The 17,738-nt window shown below is 42.8% G+C and overlaps 1 protein-coding gene across 1 annotated transcript in view; it reads left to right on the top strand.

Annotated features, from left to right (window-relative positions):
* BEND7 (BEN domain containing 7) overlaps nt 1-15,088 on the top strand; it is a 43,565-nt gene extending 28,477 nt beyond the window's left edge. Inside the window, exons 7-9 of the mRNA XM_009706129.1 lie at nt 1,373-1,492; nt 9,846-9,896; nt 14,667-15,088. Coding sequence (XP_009704431.1) covers nt 1,373-1,492; nt 9,846-9,896; nt 14,667-14,728 — 233 coding nt within the window. The 3' untranslated portion in view covers nt 14,729-15,088. The remainder of the gene's footprint in view (nt 1-1,372; nt 1,493-9,845; nt 9,897-14,666) is intronic.
* Nucleotides 15,089-17,738: the final 2,650 nt, after the last annotated feature.

Below are 17,738 nucleotides of genomic sequence, written 5' to 3'. Positions count from 1 at the left end.
CAGGCAACAGCAGGCAGTAGTTGTAATTCCCAGAGTAGGCACCTGCAGTGGGTGGCCTGGGTTCAGCTTAGTGTCACAGATTGTTGCCAACCCCTGGTCACAAGCATGAGCTGGAGTTGCATATTTGAAGTAAGTCGGAGTCTTAAATCATTGATCAGGTTTTTGTGTCAGGTACTGTATGAATTCAGAAGGGAGAGATTATTTCTACCTTCAGAGAGACCATAGTTGTCGCAAATCAGACACTGGCAACGTGCGAGGCTGTACTGACTTCTCTAGGAAGCCCTCAGAGTTGGTCTGACGTCCTTGCTGGTCAGACTGCAGAGGAAAGTATTGCTAATGCCTTTCATGCAATGGTTTTGTGAAGTTCTTAACGTGGAAAGAGTTTGGAGGGTGTGATTACTTTCAGTCCCCTTATAGTTACCAGTTAATGCTGTTTGGAAAGCGTGTGTATAAAAATACTGAAATTGTAATTTTTTTGTTGCATGCTTCCCCATCCCATTTGTGTGATAGTTATTCTTGAGGATTACAGATTCCTCGAGCTGGGACCAGTTTTCTCGCTTTGTTTGCCAGTCGTAATTGGACACTGGGCTCTGAGACCTCTGACCAAGACTACAATAGCAATACTAACAGTAATAATGTTTTTTCTATTTCTGCTCTTGCTTATTTTTTGCACACCTCTCAGTTGTGTGATGAAAATCAATTGCATCAGTTTCACTCCATTTATAATTTTGTATTTTTGGTATAACATTACTAAGTTTGCTGTAAACATGGAATTAAAGATAATGTTGACCCTCTATGTACCATTTTCACAAAATAGAAAATTGGACCTGTAGGAGACTTCTTTTTTTTCTCAATAATGGCTTTTTATTTTTTTTAATAGCTTCATAAAAATTCTATTCCATCTGGTTTGGCAGTATGAGAACTGAGAACTTTCATGCATTTGCCTGCAGCCTTAGGAACCAGACTGAGAGGTCACCAAATGACCACATCTTCAGCTCCCTACTTGTACCATATGGAAGGCAGCATTTATAAGTGCCTGCCACATCTGGAGACTCAGTTCAAAGTACGCTATTATTTTTCTGTGGTGATGTGTGAAACTCATGAATGGAAGACATCAGGTGTAGACCATTTCTCTGGGTTAGGCTTTTCTAAGTAGTAACTATGGTATTACTGTGATACTTACACATGTGAATGACTTCTGAATGATAAACTTGTGAAACACTGAGTTGGATTCTGTGCTCGCAGTCCTAGATTTGGCCATTTAAATGCTTTTTGATAAGTGGATAATTTGATATATTTTGTTTATAATCCTCTCCAGTCTCCTTTTCTCCATTGTGGCACATTTCAAAAAGACGGTATCTTTTTATTTTAGTCTTTACAGAAAAATACTGCACTGCTAACCATGTGGATAAACTTCCTGGTCCTAGGGACTGGGTCCAGATTCTTCAGGATCAAATTAAACTTGCAAGACGACGATTAAAAAGAGGCTCAGGTATGTATAAAAATATAAGGAACAACATGTGAGTGTAACATTAAAACATTAAAAGCTTAGAGCCTTTGTATCCACAGAATTGTTTTTCTTGTTAACTGTAGAGCTGTACATGTTCACTCTATGAAAATTCAATCTCTAAGATTTTAGCAGGTTTCTGCGTAAAGTACAGTGTTTCCATATGTTTGGTATGGTAGCAAGTTTAGGAGCTGGTTTTGCAGCCAAGTTAACTTTTGAGTCTTTCTCAAATGTTGTTTCTAACCCCTTTCCATTAGCACCCAAACTCTTCTTTCCACTGTTTCATAAGATCTGAGTCCTAAACTAGCTGATCCATCCAGGGTTGCAGGTAGAAATTTTTTAATTCCATGTTATTTGGTCTGACAATCCACTCGCTGTACTGTTAAGACATAACCCAAATGACCTTTCCCTCTAAACTATGTGTCTGGAAGGATAGATGAGTTTTCTCACATTCCTTGTGAAAGAATCAGCATCACTGTAGCAAAAAAAAAAAAAACCCCCAACAAAAAAACTCCACTCACCCTGGTTGTATCAGGAAGGTTCTGCAGTACATGGGAAGAAGCTTACCAGCAGTGAGTGACAGGTAATGTAGGTAGGGTTTTGCAGCAAAGCTGCTCAACTTGGGCTGGGATAACCTGCATGCTTGGGGCTGGGACCAGCCTGCGATGAAGACTCAGCACTAAGCTTTCACTGTGACAGCACGCAGCTCGTGAGCTCTCAGCTCCAGCGACGAACAGCAGCGTGCAGTCTCAAAATCCCCAGTAGAACTCATGGGAAAGCAGTATCACTGATTAAGAGACATGTAATTACTTTATAAACCTTAACTAGTCTCCTTCCCATCTTCATGCCTCCTATCCTACGAGGGACTTTCTTCATTCACTGCTTCACTTACTCTTCCTCATCCTGATTTTTTCTTAAGGCTGTCTTGTGCTTGTATTTCTTGCCCATCTCTCCCTCGGAGCATCTGACACCATTGTCTGAGACACATCATTTACGCAGCGTCCTTAAACACGGTCCTTTGCTGTTACTGTATTTAGCTGCCTGCCTCTTCCCCTCTTCCTTTCTGCCTATCACCACAATTAAGTGCCTGTTAGCATCTGCGGGTTGATGGGATGGGAAACCTGATGGCTCCGCAGGGGATGCTGGTGGTCCCCGTGGCTACAGGGGGGTGAGCAAGACTGTAGGAAATGTCCTCTCCAGCCCCCTGTCTCAGACGGCCAAGGTTTTCTGTCCAAAGCTGTGTCTCTGAAACACACACTTAGACTGGCATCTGAAATCATTCTCCACGTTATTAATGCCAGGAGGGAAAAGTGTAAGATTGAGGAAAATGAGAAATACCCAGAGACAGAAATAACACAGGGGGAGGAAAAAAGTGCAGATTATTCAGTAGCATAAGCTTCCCTGAGTAGAGAGGCAAACCAGCACTAGCCTCAAAAAGGGTTTCTTGTGTATGTTGGGGGAGGGAGGAGAGAGGGATACAAGATAATCCTGTTAAAGACAGTGTCAGATTACTGGTGTTGTACAACAGGACTGCTTTCTGCCCCTTCCAAGGCTGCCTGTCCCCCCCCAGGACAGCAGGGTGGAAGTGGGATGCCAGGCTTTGAGAAGGCGAAGAGTGCAGTGCAGGATGTGGGGAGCCGAGGGTCCTTGGGCTGTCTGCAGAAGATCCCTTGGGAAAGAGGATTGACCTAATTTTGTTTTGATTCTTGTTTTCTTTCATCCTTTTTTATTTGCTTTTCTTCATGCCCCTGCAGGATATTAATTAAAATGACAATGACGTTCAGCTTTTGCCTTTCACATGGGACCACCTCCATCTCTGGTCCTGTCTCAGGATGGGAGAATCTAAGCAGAAGATACTGTCTCTAAGCTAGCAAGACTACGAAGGAAAATAAGTGAAGCTGAGTGTAGTGTGACTGAGTAAGATAGGCTCCAATATCTGTCTCTGCCTGCAGAGGGAAGGTAACTTGTTAACTGGTATGTGGATGAGTAGTGAGCAGCAATGTACATAGCAGCCCCTCAGGTTTATTTGCTGAAAAAAAGTACACAGTACCTAGATTGGTAGAAAAGCTCTTTTTTGTGGTGTTTAGTTTACTGGTCGTTCCCAGAAGTGCACTGGTTTCTCTCTGACATGAGGCCACAGGCAGACAAGCTCTTTTCAATCTAGCAAGAGTAACTGAACACACCACTGTGTCCATCTGCACCTTGCCGTCCACTACCATCTCCACTGGTGGCTTAAGCTGACCCAGCTTGGCCTTGCACTGAAGCAAATGAGAAGTTTCCACAGCCTTTGTGAGGGCAAAGCAGTAGATAGCAGCAAAGAGGCAGGAGCGGACAGCTGGTTGTAGTAACATCTTCATCTTCTTGAAATAAGATTTATTACTTTTATGTTACAACCATGAGCTTCTGGTATGAGGGATGTAGAGCTGATCAGGAGATAGATCCATCTAGTCCCATATTTTGTTTCCAACAATCGCTATTAGCAGATGCCTGGGGAGGTCTATAGGACTGAGGGAATGATGTTGCAATGTTTGCTAGCACAGTCTCACAGCTCCCACACAACCAGTTTTATATCAGGATAAAGCTGTGCACATTTTAACTATTCGTTGTGAAGCCATGCCAAAATTGTTGAAGCTGTGTATAGCTTACAGACACCAAAACAGGAGGGGAGGGCTGGCGTGGAGGGAGGTTTGATGTGCTATGGGGAGAAAGTGTCCAAGGACTCCATGTTGCAAAACTTAGCTTTTAAGAATCTGAAAACTATGGGAATCGCAGCCACTGAGATATGAGGCTGAGCTCTTGAACTCTTCCAGTCCACGTGCATCCAGTGGAGCAGAGGCTGAACCCTCCCCCAAGCGAGTGTCCCCATGGCCATACTCCCAGGTCATTCTCTTTTAGTTTGCTTGCTGACTGAAACACGCTGGCTGAGTTTGTGGGTATAGACTAAGGTACTCAAAGAACAAATCTGAGGCTAAATTCACCTGAGGCTTTCTGAGCCAATGTGTCTCCCTGCTGCCTGATCACACTGATTAATCTACATCAGTTTCTGGTTTGTCATAATGTGCAGACTTCATATGGAGAACGCTTAAGATGATCCATTTATTTTACAGAAGCCACAAGACAACTTTTTAGTCACCACTGAGATGGGCTAAATTTTAACAGCAGAAGTATTTAAGAGAGGAGGGGCAGGCTTTCCATCCTGCCTGCCTTCCCCTGAGCCATTTAGTACATCCTCTGATTAGTTTTCTATTTCAAACCAGGCAGTAAGACACTGCATTCATGAGCAGCCCTCGTGAAACATTATTTCAGTCTGATAACGTAAATCGTGCTCTAGCTTTCTGTGATATTAATAATTTCAGAGAATTCTAGCAAATACGTGGAGTGGATCTGCTTTTTGTACCCCTTTCTATAGGGCATACTCTCCTGAGTGTTTTGAAATTAAATTAAATCATGATCACTGGATCATAGATGCTGCCCAGCTTCAACCGTATTTATCATGTTTGGCTCATCTCCTAGAATTAGGGACAGGAAAGCTCCCTACTTGGAAAGCTAATCAAAAAAACACTTAAAAATTCTGCTTTCTAGAAAATAGTTCCCCTGTGTAGATTTTGAAAGGTTGTTATCCTAAGCCAAATAAAAATTCATTTAAGTTCTGAATCAGTGACAATATTTTTCATAGCTGGAAATATTCTTTTTAAAATTTATTTATTTTGCTTTGGCTTCTTCTTAGTTCTTTTAGATTATTGCCTGAGATCTGAGACTTGGGTAGGTTTTTTTTATTTGTTAGATCTGAGAATAAAGCTGTCACTGCCATTAAATTTTTATTGGCCTTGTTCAGTCTTTTCAAAATTTCACAAGTTGGCTGTCACAAAGGGGAGAAGAGACTGTGAGGTTAATGTTACAAACAGATGTTATAATTAAAATTAAAGGGTATGATAATATTCTTCAGCCTTGACTACTGGTCCCATTTCATGCCAACAGCACAGCATACTGGGGCATGGCTTCACAGTGCCAGATCTGTCTTCTCCCAGCAGAGAAGCTGAACCTTTTTTGCTGCTGGGTTGGGATGCAAAGTGGCCCTGGAAGGGAAGAAGTCAAAGGGAAAGGCATGTGCGTAGGCTTCCTCTCTTAAAGCAGCATGAATTACAATGCAGATTGCCTTGTAATTTACGGCGGTGGGTTTCCCACTACTGGGGCATGGCTTCACAGTGCCAGATCTGTCTTCTCCCAGCAGAGAAGCTGAACCTTTTTTGCTGCTGGGTTGGGATGCAAAGTGGCCCTGGAAGGGAAGAAGTCAAAGGGAAAGGCATGTGCGTAGGCTTCCTCTCTTAAAGCAGCATGAATTACAATGCAGATTGCCTTGTAATTTACGGCGGTGGGTTTCCCACGGCGTGGGCTTTTCACCCTGCGAAAGAGAATATGGGTAGGTGGCTGGTGGCCTTGCCAGGGGCAGCACAGAGGGAGACGGTCAACCATTAGCATAGAGATCTTAAAACAGGTAAAATCAGAAGGAACTGACTTGCTGTTCATGTCACCTCTGTACCAGACATAGCATCCCAGCCTTTTGATTACTAAACTCTCCGTCCATTAATAAGCAGCAGGTCAGGGGCCACACATCTCTCGCAGTAGGTTCTTCCTCCCTTTTTATGTTTTGAAGAGCTGTTATTCTGTAAGCCGTTATTCTGTAGCGGCTGTCCGTTGCATAGACAAGAAAGCTGATACAGTATGAGTAATACTCCTGAAGTACACAGGGCAAGAGCTGTTCCTGCAAAGTGATTACCTTGTGCGTAACATGGAAGCATTTGATTGCCCTGGTCCATAAAGGAAAATATGGCAATGTTAGAAAACATGATGAAATTTTTCTGGCAGGATTAATTTAAATAAATTACATGCCATGACACTCCATCCTTGAATTGTTTAAAATTAACATTAGCTTGTTGCAGTGTAAAACAGTGGGAACGAAGGAAGAAAAAATGCTTGCCTTTTTTTGAAAACACACCTTTTCTCCCACATCCTTGTTCAAACTGCTGCTTCCGTTGTTCCGTGTGAGGATTTTTTTGCTTTCTATTTCTCTTAATCCTTCTGATTTCCCTGGTTTGTGTTTTTGATACAATATCTACATGTTGTAGGAGATCAGGCTAATTTTTTGCTTAGTGATACACACAGGGCCAGAAAGGATGTAGGATGCAAGTCCAACGTGTGGTATGGTGCTTTTGTGGCCAGTATCTTAGATAAAGATGACAGTATTAAAATAAGTAACTGCTGTATTCATCTTCCCAGCCCTGAGCATACATAACGGTCTCAAGTTGCGCCAAGGGAGGTTCAGGTTGGATATTAGGAAGAACTTCTTCACTGTAAGAGTCGTTAGGCATTGGAACGGGCTCCCCAGGGAGGTGGTGGAGTCATCGTCCCTGGAGGTGTTCAAAAAACATTTAGATGTGGCCCTTCAAGACATGGTTTAGTGGGTTTAGCGGGCATGGTGTCATCAGGTATACGGTTGGACTTGATGATCTTTGAGGTCTCTTCCAACCATAATGATTCTATGACTTCTATATACTTCTGTCCAAGGAGCAAACCAGCAGGTGCACACTTAATAGACAAACATGTACATCAGAAGCTAAACAATTTTGGGGGGAGGGAAAAAAAAAAAAAAGTTCTAAGGAAATAACTACCAGGATTGTTTTGCAAGAGCTACTGAGCTCTATCTAAGCAAAGGACAGAAAAGAGGCTCCAAATTCCCACAGTAGGATCTATTCCTGCTTGCCTTGTCTTGCAGGCTGGCTCAAGATAAGTAAAGTTTGGCTGGCAGTCTCTGGGTGCGGCTGTCGAAGGCAAACCTTCTTTCCAGCTTGGAATGACATCTGAGAAGCTGGTGGTTTACATCCATGTTAGGAGGTCGAGGTGTTTGTCCTGGCTTTGTGTCATACTTCACCTGGAGCTGCGGTTAGGCATCCAGTTTCATAAAACAAATTCAGGCAGCTACTGAGAAGAGTGAGTAGGCTCTCCAGGTATCTGCCATGCTTCCACTCCCTTTCTGGCGCTGGCACAAGCGTTCATGTGGCGATGTTGTCAGTTTTTAACTAGGTCTGATCTTGGTGACTGTATAAACATTTGTGCTGGCGTGAGGAACGGGACTGGAACAATTGGTGGAGAGCTGGACCTCATCTGTCAGCCTCGTGCCAAATTAAAACAGCCAGGTTAACTTCATTACCAACAAAACTGATACTGCAGAGTTGGAGACTGAAGTCCTTATCTTCTGAAAGCAAGGTAATTCCTAGCTTCCATTTGTTTTTTTCTGTATTACTGCCTTCCTCTGAGTTCAATTTTAGCCAGGTATAAGAAGAGCAATTAGGGAGAAAGGTAAGCGCCTCTCTAGAGCTACTTCAAGAGTTGCTGCTGAGATTTCCAGAAAACCTGTCACTTGAGTGGACAGCCTAGTTGGCATCAACCCTGGTATTGATAGAGGGAAGATTTTCCAGCCCATTGCCATCACTCAGATCTGGCTTCTCTCATTTTCATAGCTTGGGTCCCTTCAACCCAAGGGACCAGTTACAGCTTTGTCTCTTGTATGCTGAGTAACTATGCTGCAGAATCACTTGGTACAGGTAGTTCTTCATAACATAGCTAGGCCTCAGACTGTTGCTCCCGATTTTTAAGCTGTGTATATCTTGTTGGCTGTTTCTCAGCTGCTTGTTTGACCATGCTGTCTCCTCCCTTGCACATCCAGTCCTTCCATCGCTGGGAGCCTGATCGAGATTCAAACCAGCCTAGGTAACCTCTTCCCATTTATTAAGCCACTTGTTCCTTCCAAAATTCAAGATTTTTGCAGGAAGCTGTACCAAGCAATTTGTTTCTGCCCAGTGTGCCGCCTTCTCACAGAAAGGGGAAAAAGGTATCGATCGATTCAAGGCACAGAGTCACTTGCAGGTCTGTGCTGTGTACTTGTCAGGGCTCTCCATTTAAGCCCTCTGTGGGAGGAAAGCTGCTTAGTACCGGAGGTTCTAGTTTGTTTCTGTTTTCTTTAGTTCAACTAATTTTGCAGAACTGAGTAGAGAGCATATAGCTAAAAACTAAACTGACATCTATGCAGGTGGGAGAGAGAGCAGCCTCTTGGTCCAGAGATGGATAGCCAAGGGTTGCTTGATCTACATTAGGAAACTAATGTAGATCAGGAGCTGGATTAGTTCTTCTTGCAGTATCATCATAAAGACAACAACTCAACATCCTCATGTGTAAGGCTATGATAAAGATGACCAGGACAGTTAACTTAGTTTCGAGTGGGAGCTGAACCAAGTTGCTCAGTTTATCTGTAGCCTTGGTCAGATTTGATCCCTATGGATATCATGCAATGAATGGATGTGAGTAGATGTATACCCACCACACTGACCGTGTACAGTGTAATGGGCTGGTCCTTTATGACCACACCTAATTTGCTGAAGTGCTCTGAAAGATCTCATTGTGTTTTAAAGGCCTTAAATATCATGCTGAACTGCCAAAAGACAAAGGTAATAGGATTTTGAATAGGGCTTGTGTAGGTTAGGCACCAGTTTCCTGTTACACGCCTATAACTTACTCGGGGTTCACATGCATGCTTCAGGGTACAACAGTCTAACAAGTCACTGCACATCTGCTGAGCCAAATTAGCTATCTTTATGCATACCCTTGGCCTGTGGCAAATACGAGATGAACAAATTAGGCTTTTAGCCTTCCTTCACCGTGGGCTAAATTAAATCAAATGATCTTGCATAAGCTGTAGGTTGAAAGCACGTGTGTGTACATACACTGTAATTGCCTGTGTACCTGCGTGGTTATGTGCTTTTTTAATTACGCTGGGTGCCCACCTGCATCTTTGAAGACATTTTGCCCTAGTAAATCTGTCCCCTGCAAAATGAGCTTGCCTGTGGTCATGGAAAGTTTGGGTGCAGAATTGGAGGTATTCACCCTTTCCCCGTAGGCGTCGGATGATGGCAGCTGTCGAATGGTGGAGTGCCAGCCTGAGAAGCTCTTCCTCCAAGGACCGCTGGGGATTTTTCTTACCTGATTATATCAAATGATCACAACTCTTTTATCATCCGGATATCCTGAAACCTTAAAAAGAGCAAGTGTTATTCCATTGCATTGCTGGCACAACTGCTTCTTAATACCCAGCTCGCTCTTCTAAGTTTGCATTTTTATTATATGACCTTTTCCTCCAAGCAGTGAGTTTTTAACTGAGCAATAGCAAATTGCAGCTGAGGAAAGTAGATAGAAAATGCAAAATCACTCTACAGTATGTAGCTTTTTAATCGCATTCCCATATTCAGTAAAAGTAATGAGATTTCTTGTTTATATTTGTAATCAGCAGAGGCAACTGACTGTGATGAGAAGCCGGACATTTCTCTACTACAAACAGGTAAAATGCATTAAAATTTTTATCAGCTTCCAGTGTGTGTGTTTATTTATGGCACAGAAGCAGTTTTCAATAATCCTGGCGTGCCATATACAGTCGGATAATTGCACACAAGACCCAGCTATCTTAAGTTTTGAATGGCCTGTATTAAAAAAACAAATGCATCAGAATCTTAACAATTTCCCCCTCTATTTGATATTCATAAACCCTCAAGGTTCATGGTAACAGCTAAACTAATAAGGCCAGTAAGTTACCCTTCTTATGCCAGATAGAGACTTGCACTCATCCCCGGTATTTCTGGGAGATTTTTTTTTTAATTCTTAACGGAGTTATTCGTAAGGACAAACACAATAATTTGTATTGTAGCATCTGTTTGGTCGTCCAAGGTATTAGCAATAGTATCTTGGGTTCACAGAAGGATTGCAAAGATATTTATATGCTAGTTAAGTGTTGGTGCAGCCTTAAAAACCTGATAGTTGCTAAACAGCAGCTTACCTATGCAGCTGTGTGGACTAGGAAATAAGATTTTTGCACGCTGTTGCACATGGTGTTGAAATCAAGACATGCTGAGACTGAAATTTGAAGCACCCTCTCGTTACGAGTCGGTCCATCAATAGATACCCTGATGGTAGGAGCTGAGCTGCCTCTGAAAATCTGGTGACTTGGTCATTTCCCTGCATTACAGAGTCATTTCCCTGTAATTTCACCAATAGGCTGCCTGTTAACCCCAAAGCCAAATTAAAAGAGGGGAATATCTTGAGCAGACAAATAGGGTCATGGATTATGGTGCATTTTTATCATATTCCTAAAGTGTAACAACAAAGGGTGGTTGGAGATCAGCAATGCTGTTGCTGTGAAGAAGAGGACAGGGCTGATACTGCGTTGCTGAGCGCATGGCACGGTACCTGGAGGCTGTGGGGTGGACGGGAGAGTACTGGTACCGTCACAGCATCTGTCTCTTGTGCAAGAGTTTCCTAATCTCTCTTGCGTAAGGGCTGGAGAAGGAGCTTTCACACACTGCTGCTGTGTGCTGGAGCAGCAGCTGCCAGCCGTGGAGCGCTGTCGGTTGAAATCCCGCTGTCGGAGCACGTGCAGTTACTAAGGAATAGGACCAGCGAAGCAGTTGGGAGGACAAGCAGCTATAGTCTTGTTCTGGCATGGACCCAGTGGGGGCTGGGAGCACACGCTGACGGAGCTGCCGTGCTGCTTGCTTGGCCAGCCGCTGAATAATATTTCAGGGTAGGGTTGTGATAATAGCTGCAGGAAGCTCTGGTTTGAAAGGTCTCTTCCAAGTGACATCCTGTTCGTTTCTTTTATCAGGGAGGGAAGCAATTCCGTTGCAAGAGGACCCTAATGAAGGTTGCTAATGCAATGTCGTGTTATCTTTTCATTGCTCTGGTAATCATATTAAGGAGCAGAATTATCGGATTGCTGTGCTTTTCTTTGAGTGCAGTTTCTGTAGTTACTACTTGCGTTGTATGTCATTGATGGAAACGAGTGTGCCGAGATGGTTGTGGCAGAGAAGATGACTCCCTTTCCACTTGACAGCAGATCACCATTGCGATCTGCTTGCTTGTACACCTTTGAGCATCCATGAGTGCAGTTTTTGAGCTGAAATGTTTGTTTGCAATGTATACTTCTCCATACTCTCTGTGGAAGGACGCCTAAATAAACCACACTGCAATTTGCATTGGTGGGGGAAGTGATGCTCACAGGCTGTAAGCCAAGTGTTTGACTCACACCCATTATTATATTTGTGTGCAAATGCCTCTTTGTAGTATGTATCTGTGTAATATCATACTGTTCTTGGAAGCAAATGATTTAAAGTGATATGCAGACAGTATAATGACAGTAATTATGATAGAGAGCCAAAGTACAGATGCTTTCTATCAAGGAGTGTAGCAAAAGAGGTGGAATATAACTTTTATAGAGGTCTTTTCCTGTCTTAGTACAGCTGGTTTTATAAAGGGGTGTTACTGACAGGTTCTTTAAAGAGACCCTTCGTGTGATTTATGCAGCTGTCTTCTCTGTTTAGCTTGAAAAATCTTTGAGGAAGAGTCTCTCTGACTGGGTGTTTGTACAGTGCCTGGCACAATGGGCCTCAGTTGCAAATGACAGCTAATATGAGATAAATCACAAGCTCAAGTTGCACCAGGGGAGGTTTAGATTGGTTATTAGGAAAAATTTCTTTGCTGAAAGGGTTGTCAAGCCTTGGAACAGGCTGCCCAGGGAAGTGGTGGAGTCACCATCCCTGGAGGTATTTAAAAGACGTGTAGGTGTGGTGCTGAGGGACTTGGTTTAGTGGTGGACTTGGCCGTGCTAGGTTTATGCTTGGACTCAATGATCTTAAGGGTCTTTTCCAACCTAAATAATGCTATGATCAGTGGTTAACCTGGTGTGTTGGTAGAATAAAACCAGACTGAATTGGATTGCTTGAGGGGGGTCTTGCAGGAGACTGGATGGGGAGAAAAGATGGGGTACGGCAGGTATCTGTGACAGACGTCAGATGGTTGCTCTCTTGGTCTTCAAGAACTGAATAAACTTGTGAAGCAAAAGCACCTGGAGTGAATAATTTGAATCAACGGTAAGTGCTGGTGCCGAAAAAAAGGGAAAACTCGGATACCTTTAATCTGCCTTTCCTGCTCAGTCAGTCCTGCCTGTGACACTGGCAACATTATGAACAAGATGTGGGTATACGTGGACTAGTGATGCTGAAATGCCTCAACCTACGCGTTTTCGGATCACAGCCTATGGCTGACACTTCATTTGAGACACCTCAGTCAGAAGTGTGGTTGCTCTCAGCTCTTTTCATCATTGGTGGAAAGGGGGCTGCTTCCAAAGAGAAGGTCACATCAGCCAAGGTCGTGTTTGGAGGTGGCTCTCATTTGGTGCAGGCCGGACTGGGCTCTGAGTGCAGTTAATGGGTAGAGGTGCCTACAGCTGGGTTTGAACCTGCTCCCTCTGGGCCCACGATTAGCAAAGTCCTGGACTTTGAGGAGTGCAGGGAGTGTTTTGTTTTCAAAAACTCTCTTTTGGAACTCAGAAGCCTTGTAAAAAATTGGAGCTGGTACATCCTCATAAAACTAAGGAAGACATTTTTGCCCAATTATATTTTAGCACTTCTGAGCAGAAGTTGTGCTCCCGTTTTAAAATCACCCTCAACGCTAAGAGGGCCATTGCTTTAAAAGCTGTTGATTGAAGGGTGTTTAAAGTAAATTGGAAGAACTGTGACAGTTAAACTTGCTGGGAACTTTGGTGCATTGACAGCTAAATCTCAAGAAAATACTAGAAGAATTGTCTCTAACAAATGTTATCAAAGCTCAGGTCTTCCACAGTTCCAGCTTTTGCACCTAGCAAAAGCTGAAGGCTGTGTCCAGACCAGAGCTGAGACAGACCAGACAGCTCCAGGGGTAATTACTGTGGATCAAATGGAAAGACTGATTAGTTTCTCGATGATACAGGAGCCTGGAAGGTGTGAGATAGATCTTTATGAGGATGAAGATGTGGCAGCTTTTAGAGTCTTTCTGTGTAAGTCGGTATTGCAAAAAGGCGCATCTTATTTTGATCTACAATTTACACGAAACATCTGGATTTTGTCTTTTAAAAGAAAAACAAAAGGAAGCATAACCCATAAATTCTGCATGTGGAAACAAATGTAAGCCAGCTGCCACACCCTTGTCTTGAATCCTCATCTTGAAAACTGGATTTGAAAGATATATGCAGTGCAGGACCACGAGAGAGCCCTCCTTATACCTATGCTTTGGACCACAGCTGTGCTGAGAGCTTGTACAGTTTCTGCACACTGGGGTTAATTTCAAGATGAGAAAGAATTTTGATATCCCTAAAAGAAGCCGAAACACTAACATCCCAATGCAGGGGTGATAACAGCTTTGTGAAAAGATGAGAGCAATCTCTTGGTAAAGAAACAGATGATAAGAAAACAGCAATGATCCAATTCTATATAGGTTGTCTCCTTTTCTCTTGAAATACAATATCAAGAAAACGAAACTTAAAAAAAAACCTTTTCGAAACCTTAAATATAAATCCTTTATTGTAATATAAATCTTTATCCTTTCAGTGCCTGATTGTATGAGTCTTCCCTTTTCATTGGGTTGTATTTGCCTCTCAGGCTGATTGATGTCTGTCTCCTATTTGCCCTGTGTTCTTAGCGCTCTTGTTGTAATTCTTCAGTCCATCTTTCATTGTTCTGTTTAGAAAAAGAACATTCTTAAAGTGCTTTAAAAAAGATGGGATATAATCATACCATGCACCTTTATATATATATATATATGTATTCTCCCATATGCATTTAGACTGCTATGGAGTGGTGGTGGTTTTTGTTTTTTTTTTTCAAAGAAGATCCCAAACTATGTATTCTAGGTTTAAAATTCATGTGGTGCTTTTTTCACTTCTTTAGAACCGTAACTTCAAAGGGGTGAGCATCGCAGTGCAGTTTGTGCCGAAATCTAATGCAGCACGTTACATCTGAAGTGGGGTGCACTATGTGTTGTGTGAAAAACTTTGCTGACAAATTCTATATTCAAAAAAATCTGTTAAATTTGCTTTTCTTTAGCCGATTGAGCTCTACTCTAAATGGAATTCAGCAGCCACTGCCTGGTACACACCAGCAGTTCAGCCCCATCACAAATTAAAGTTAGAACTGAAATATATCATTTCCATCATTTTAAAATACCTTTTTTTTTTTTTTGCAAATTACTGATTTCTTAAATTTTTATATTTTAACTGATTTCTTCAAACTCTTTCTTCCTTCAGGTAACCTTTTCGACACCACAACAGATCATCTGATAGACGCAAACCCAGATTTTTCAGCTTGAATTTCACATCCTGCATCAAGGTTCGTAGTGGATAGAAACATCCTCTCCTTTGAATAATGTTCCCGCAAGATCGGCGTGAGAACTTCAGCGTACCACAAGACGTGGACATCCGTACTGTTTTCCCTTCAAGTTTGTGTTGTTTCATGCATTTTCCGTGTAACCTCAAATAACAAAACCGCCAGATTACTTCACTGTTCTTCATCTTAATTAAAGATGATTTCCCTCCGCATCCAACGCATTATTTAATTAGCGGGGTATCCACTCTGACGACAGTCTCTTGCCTTTGTTTTTCCTCCACGATTGTATTTTTCCACGTGATTGTATGCTTCCCAGCAGTGTTTCGTTTTAAACCACGCAGAGGTGAATACACACAGCTGGGTGACTGTTCCCATCCCCAGGGACCGGAGTGGTATCTCTCTCCATCATGAACCGCAGGGGCTCAGTGGGCATTTGACTCGGTGAAGCCCTTTCCTTCTGCAGACCCACTTTTCCTTTCCTGGCTACTGTGGCACCAATGACCAGTCGTACACAGCTGTGATTAAAAAGTCCTCACTGGATTTAGCAGGAAATAAAGCAGGATTCTTCCCAGCAGTGCCTGGTTTCCTAAATAGAGCAAGGAGAAGCTTTTCCTCAAACAATTTCCCCTACGTGATCCTAGTGGGGTGGCTCTCGAGCATCTTTGTAGTGCAGATTGCTGGAGGTGGTCATTCTCCCCTCACTTTCTGCCCCCAGCTTGCCCTACCACCTCAATCTCAAAACGTATTAGTTTGCTGATTTCCAGGAAGGGGGTCTGCACACTGAGATTTTTTCAACCACTGCCCTTGGCAACAATATTCACCTATTTTTTTTAAAAAAAAAAAAGTCACCTTTTGACTGGCACTCTATTGATATCTCAGCAGTTGAGTGAATCGATCAAGAAATTGCACTACCCTCTTAGACGTTGAAAGGGTTGGTCCTTTCAGGTCAGGGCTAAGGTAAAATCGTACGTGGCCCTCCATGCAAACCTTCACTTCTGCACCTTTCATCAGCACTAAATTCACTTTAAAAATGTCGGGAAAAAGTCTAGAAGGTCTTACCTGCAACATCTATCGATCACCAGGTAGTCTGAGCATGTTTCCTGCAATTCGAGGGAGAGCTTGCTAGAGGCTTTATCATTGTGTTTCCTTTCCCTGTGTATATTTTAGGTGCATCCTTTTTTTTGGAAACTGTTTGGCCTTTGAGTGTCTCAACAGAAGTGCTATTACAGAGTGAGATGGTTTTCAAAATATTTAATCTCTTTTTTTAACAATCTCAAAGCCTATTTCTCAGATGTCACCGAATGTTGCAAATAACACCGAAGCCAGCGGGAACGGTTTGTTCTCTCAGCACCTGAGAAACCAGGCTCCCAGCCCTTCCCCACCCACCTACTGTGGACTTTAAGGAATGACCACGTTCTCTCTGAAACTGTGGAATAGATCGAATGTGCACTGCAAACCTTACAATTTGAGTCTTTCCTTTCTTTGTGGCTTGGAGTTGCCTGCATTGGGCAGGTGGCACCGGTCCGTCGTGTCCATATCTTAACCCTTCAGCAATGGAATCAGCGTTTTGTAAATTTGGAAGATTGCATTTGTGTTTACTTACTGTGACTACTGTTCAGAATTTCTTCAGAAATCTTTTTATAGGGTTTATTAGAAGAAAAAAAAAATCATTCCATATTTAGGTAAAAATGTCTCAATCTTCTGTATATATGTTTTATTAATATGTAAATATTTAGATATTTTTAAATTACTATGTTCTTAATAAAGCGACAAGGGACTAGTTGTGAAATGGTGTATAACATTGTGTCGTGTTATCGATCTCTGGGAAACCCTCTTTGTCAATTCAGAAAAGAAAACCTACAATAAATAACTTTAATTGCATGTGCTTTCCTGTGTTCTGTGCTGGATTCCCATATTTCAGAGGAATTACCTAGGAATTGGTGGACTACATAGGGAAGTGTACAGGAAAACCCTAAAGGTTACCATCACAATATTATTTTTCCAGCTGGCTCAGACAGAAACCATGCTGCTTGCCAATCACAACGACGTCTATATCCAATTGCATAATAACTCTTGAGTATTAAGTGCTGATATGCTTGAAGTCTAATTTTAATTGAATTAGGCGCCTTTATAATCTGCACTTAAAAGGTTAAGCTCTGCTTCTATGGAAACAACACATAGGAAGGACAAACCGATACTCATAATTTGGAGTAGCTGCAAAGATATATGCTCGGTAATTTATTATCACACTTTCATCAAATGTTGTTTAGCCTTAGAAAATATTTCTTGCAAAAACATGTTCCTGGTAATCTTCCATCAATTTCAGGGAGCCAGTGAAGTGAAAGAGCGGCTTGCCACACCTTTTCTGCTTTATATAAGGAGCGCTAGGGATAAATTGCTGGTAAAAATGTGAGAGTTCCTTTGCACTGCAGCGGCCGCATGGATCAGCTGAAGCCGGGTGCACATCTCGTATCCGTGTGATGTGGTGTGAATCGGGACAGTCCCTCTCCATTGGGGAGTATTGAAAGAGCAACTCAGTCCTAGATCACAGAGTGGTTTGGGTTGGAAGGGCCCTTTAAAGGTTGTCTAATTCCACCCCCCTGCCATGGGCAGGGACACCTTCCACCGGACCAGGTTGCTCAAAGCCCCATCCAACCTGGCCTTGAGAACTGCCAGGGATGGGGCATCCACAGCTTCTCTGGGCAACCTGTGCCAGTGTCCCAGCACACTCATAGAAATTTTTTTCCTAATGTCCATCTAAACCTACCCACTTTCAGTTTAAAATGGTTGCCCCATGTCCTGTCACTCCATGCCCTTGTAAAAAGTCCCTCCCCAGCTTTCTTGTTGGCCCCTTTAGGTACTGGAAGGCTGCTCTAAGGTCTCCATGGAGCCTTCTGTTCTCCAGGCTGAACAACCCCAACTCTCTCAGCCTGTCCTCACAGGAGGACATCATCTTCATGGCCTCCTCTGGACTCGCTCCAACAGGTCCATGT

The sequence above is a fragment of the Cariama cristata genome, unplaced genomic scaffold (assembly GCF_000690535.1).
Source record: "Cariama cristata isolate BGI_N322 unplaced genomic scaffold, ASM69053v1 scaffold15858, whole genome shotgun sequence".
NCBI lineage: Eukaryota > Metazoa > Chordata > Aves > Cariamiformes > Cariamidae > Cariama > Cariama cristata.
This window is presented reverse-complemented; position numbering and strand designations above follow the sequence as displayed.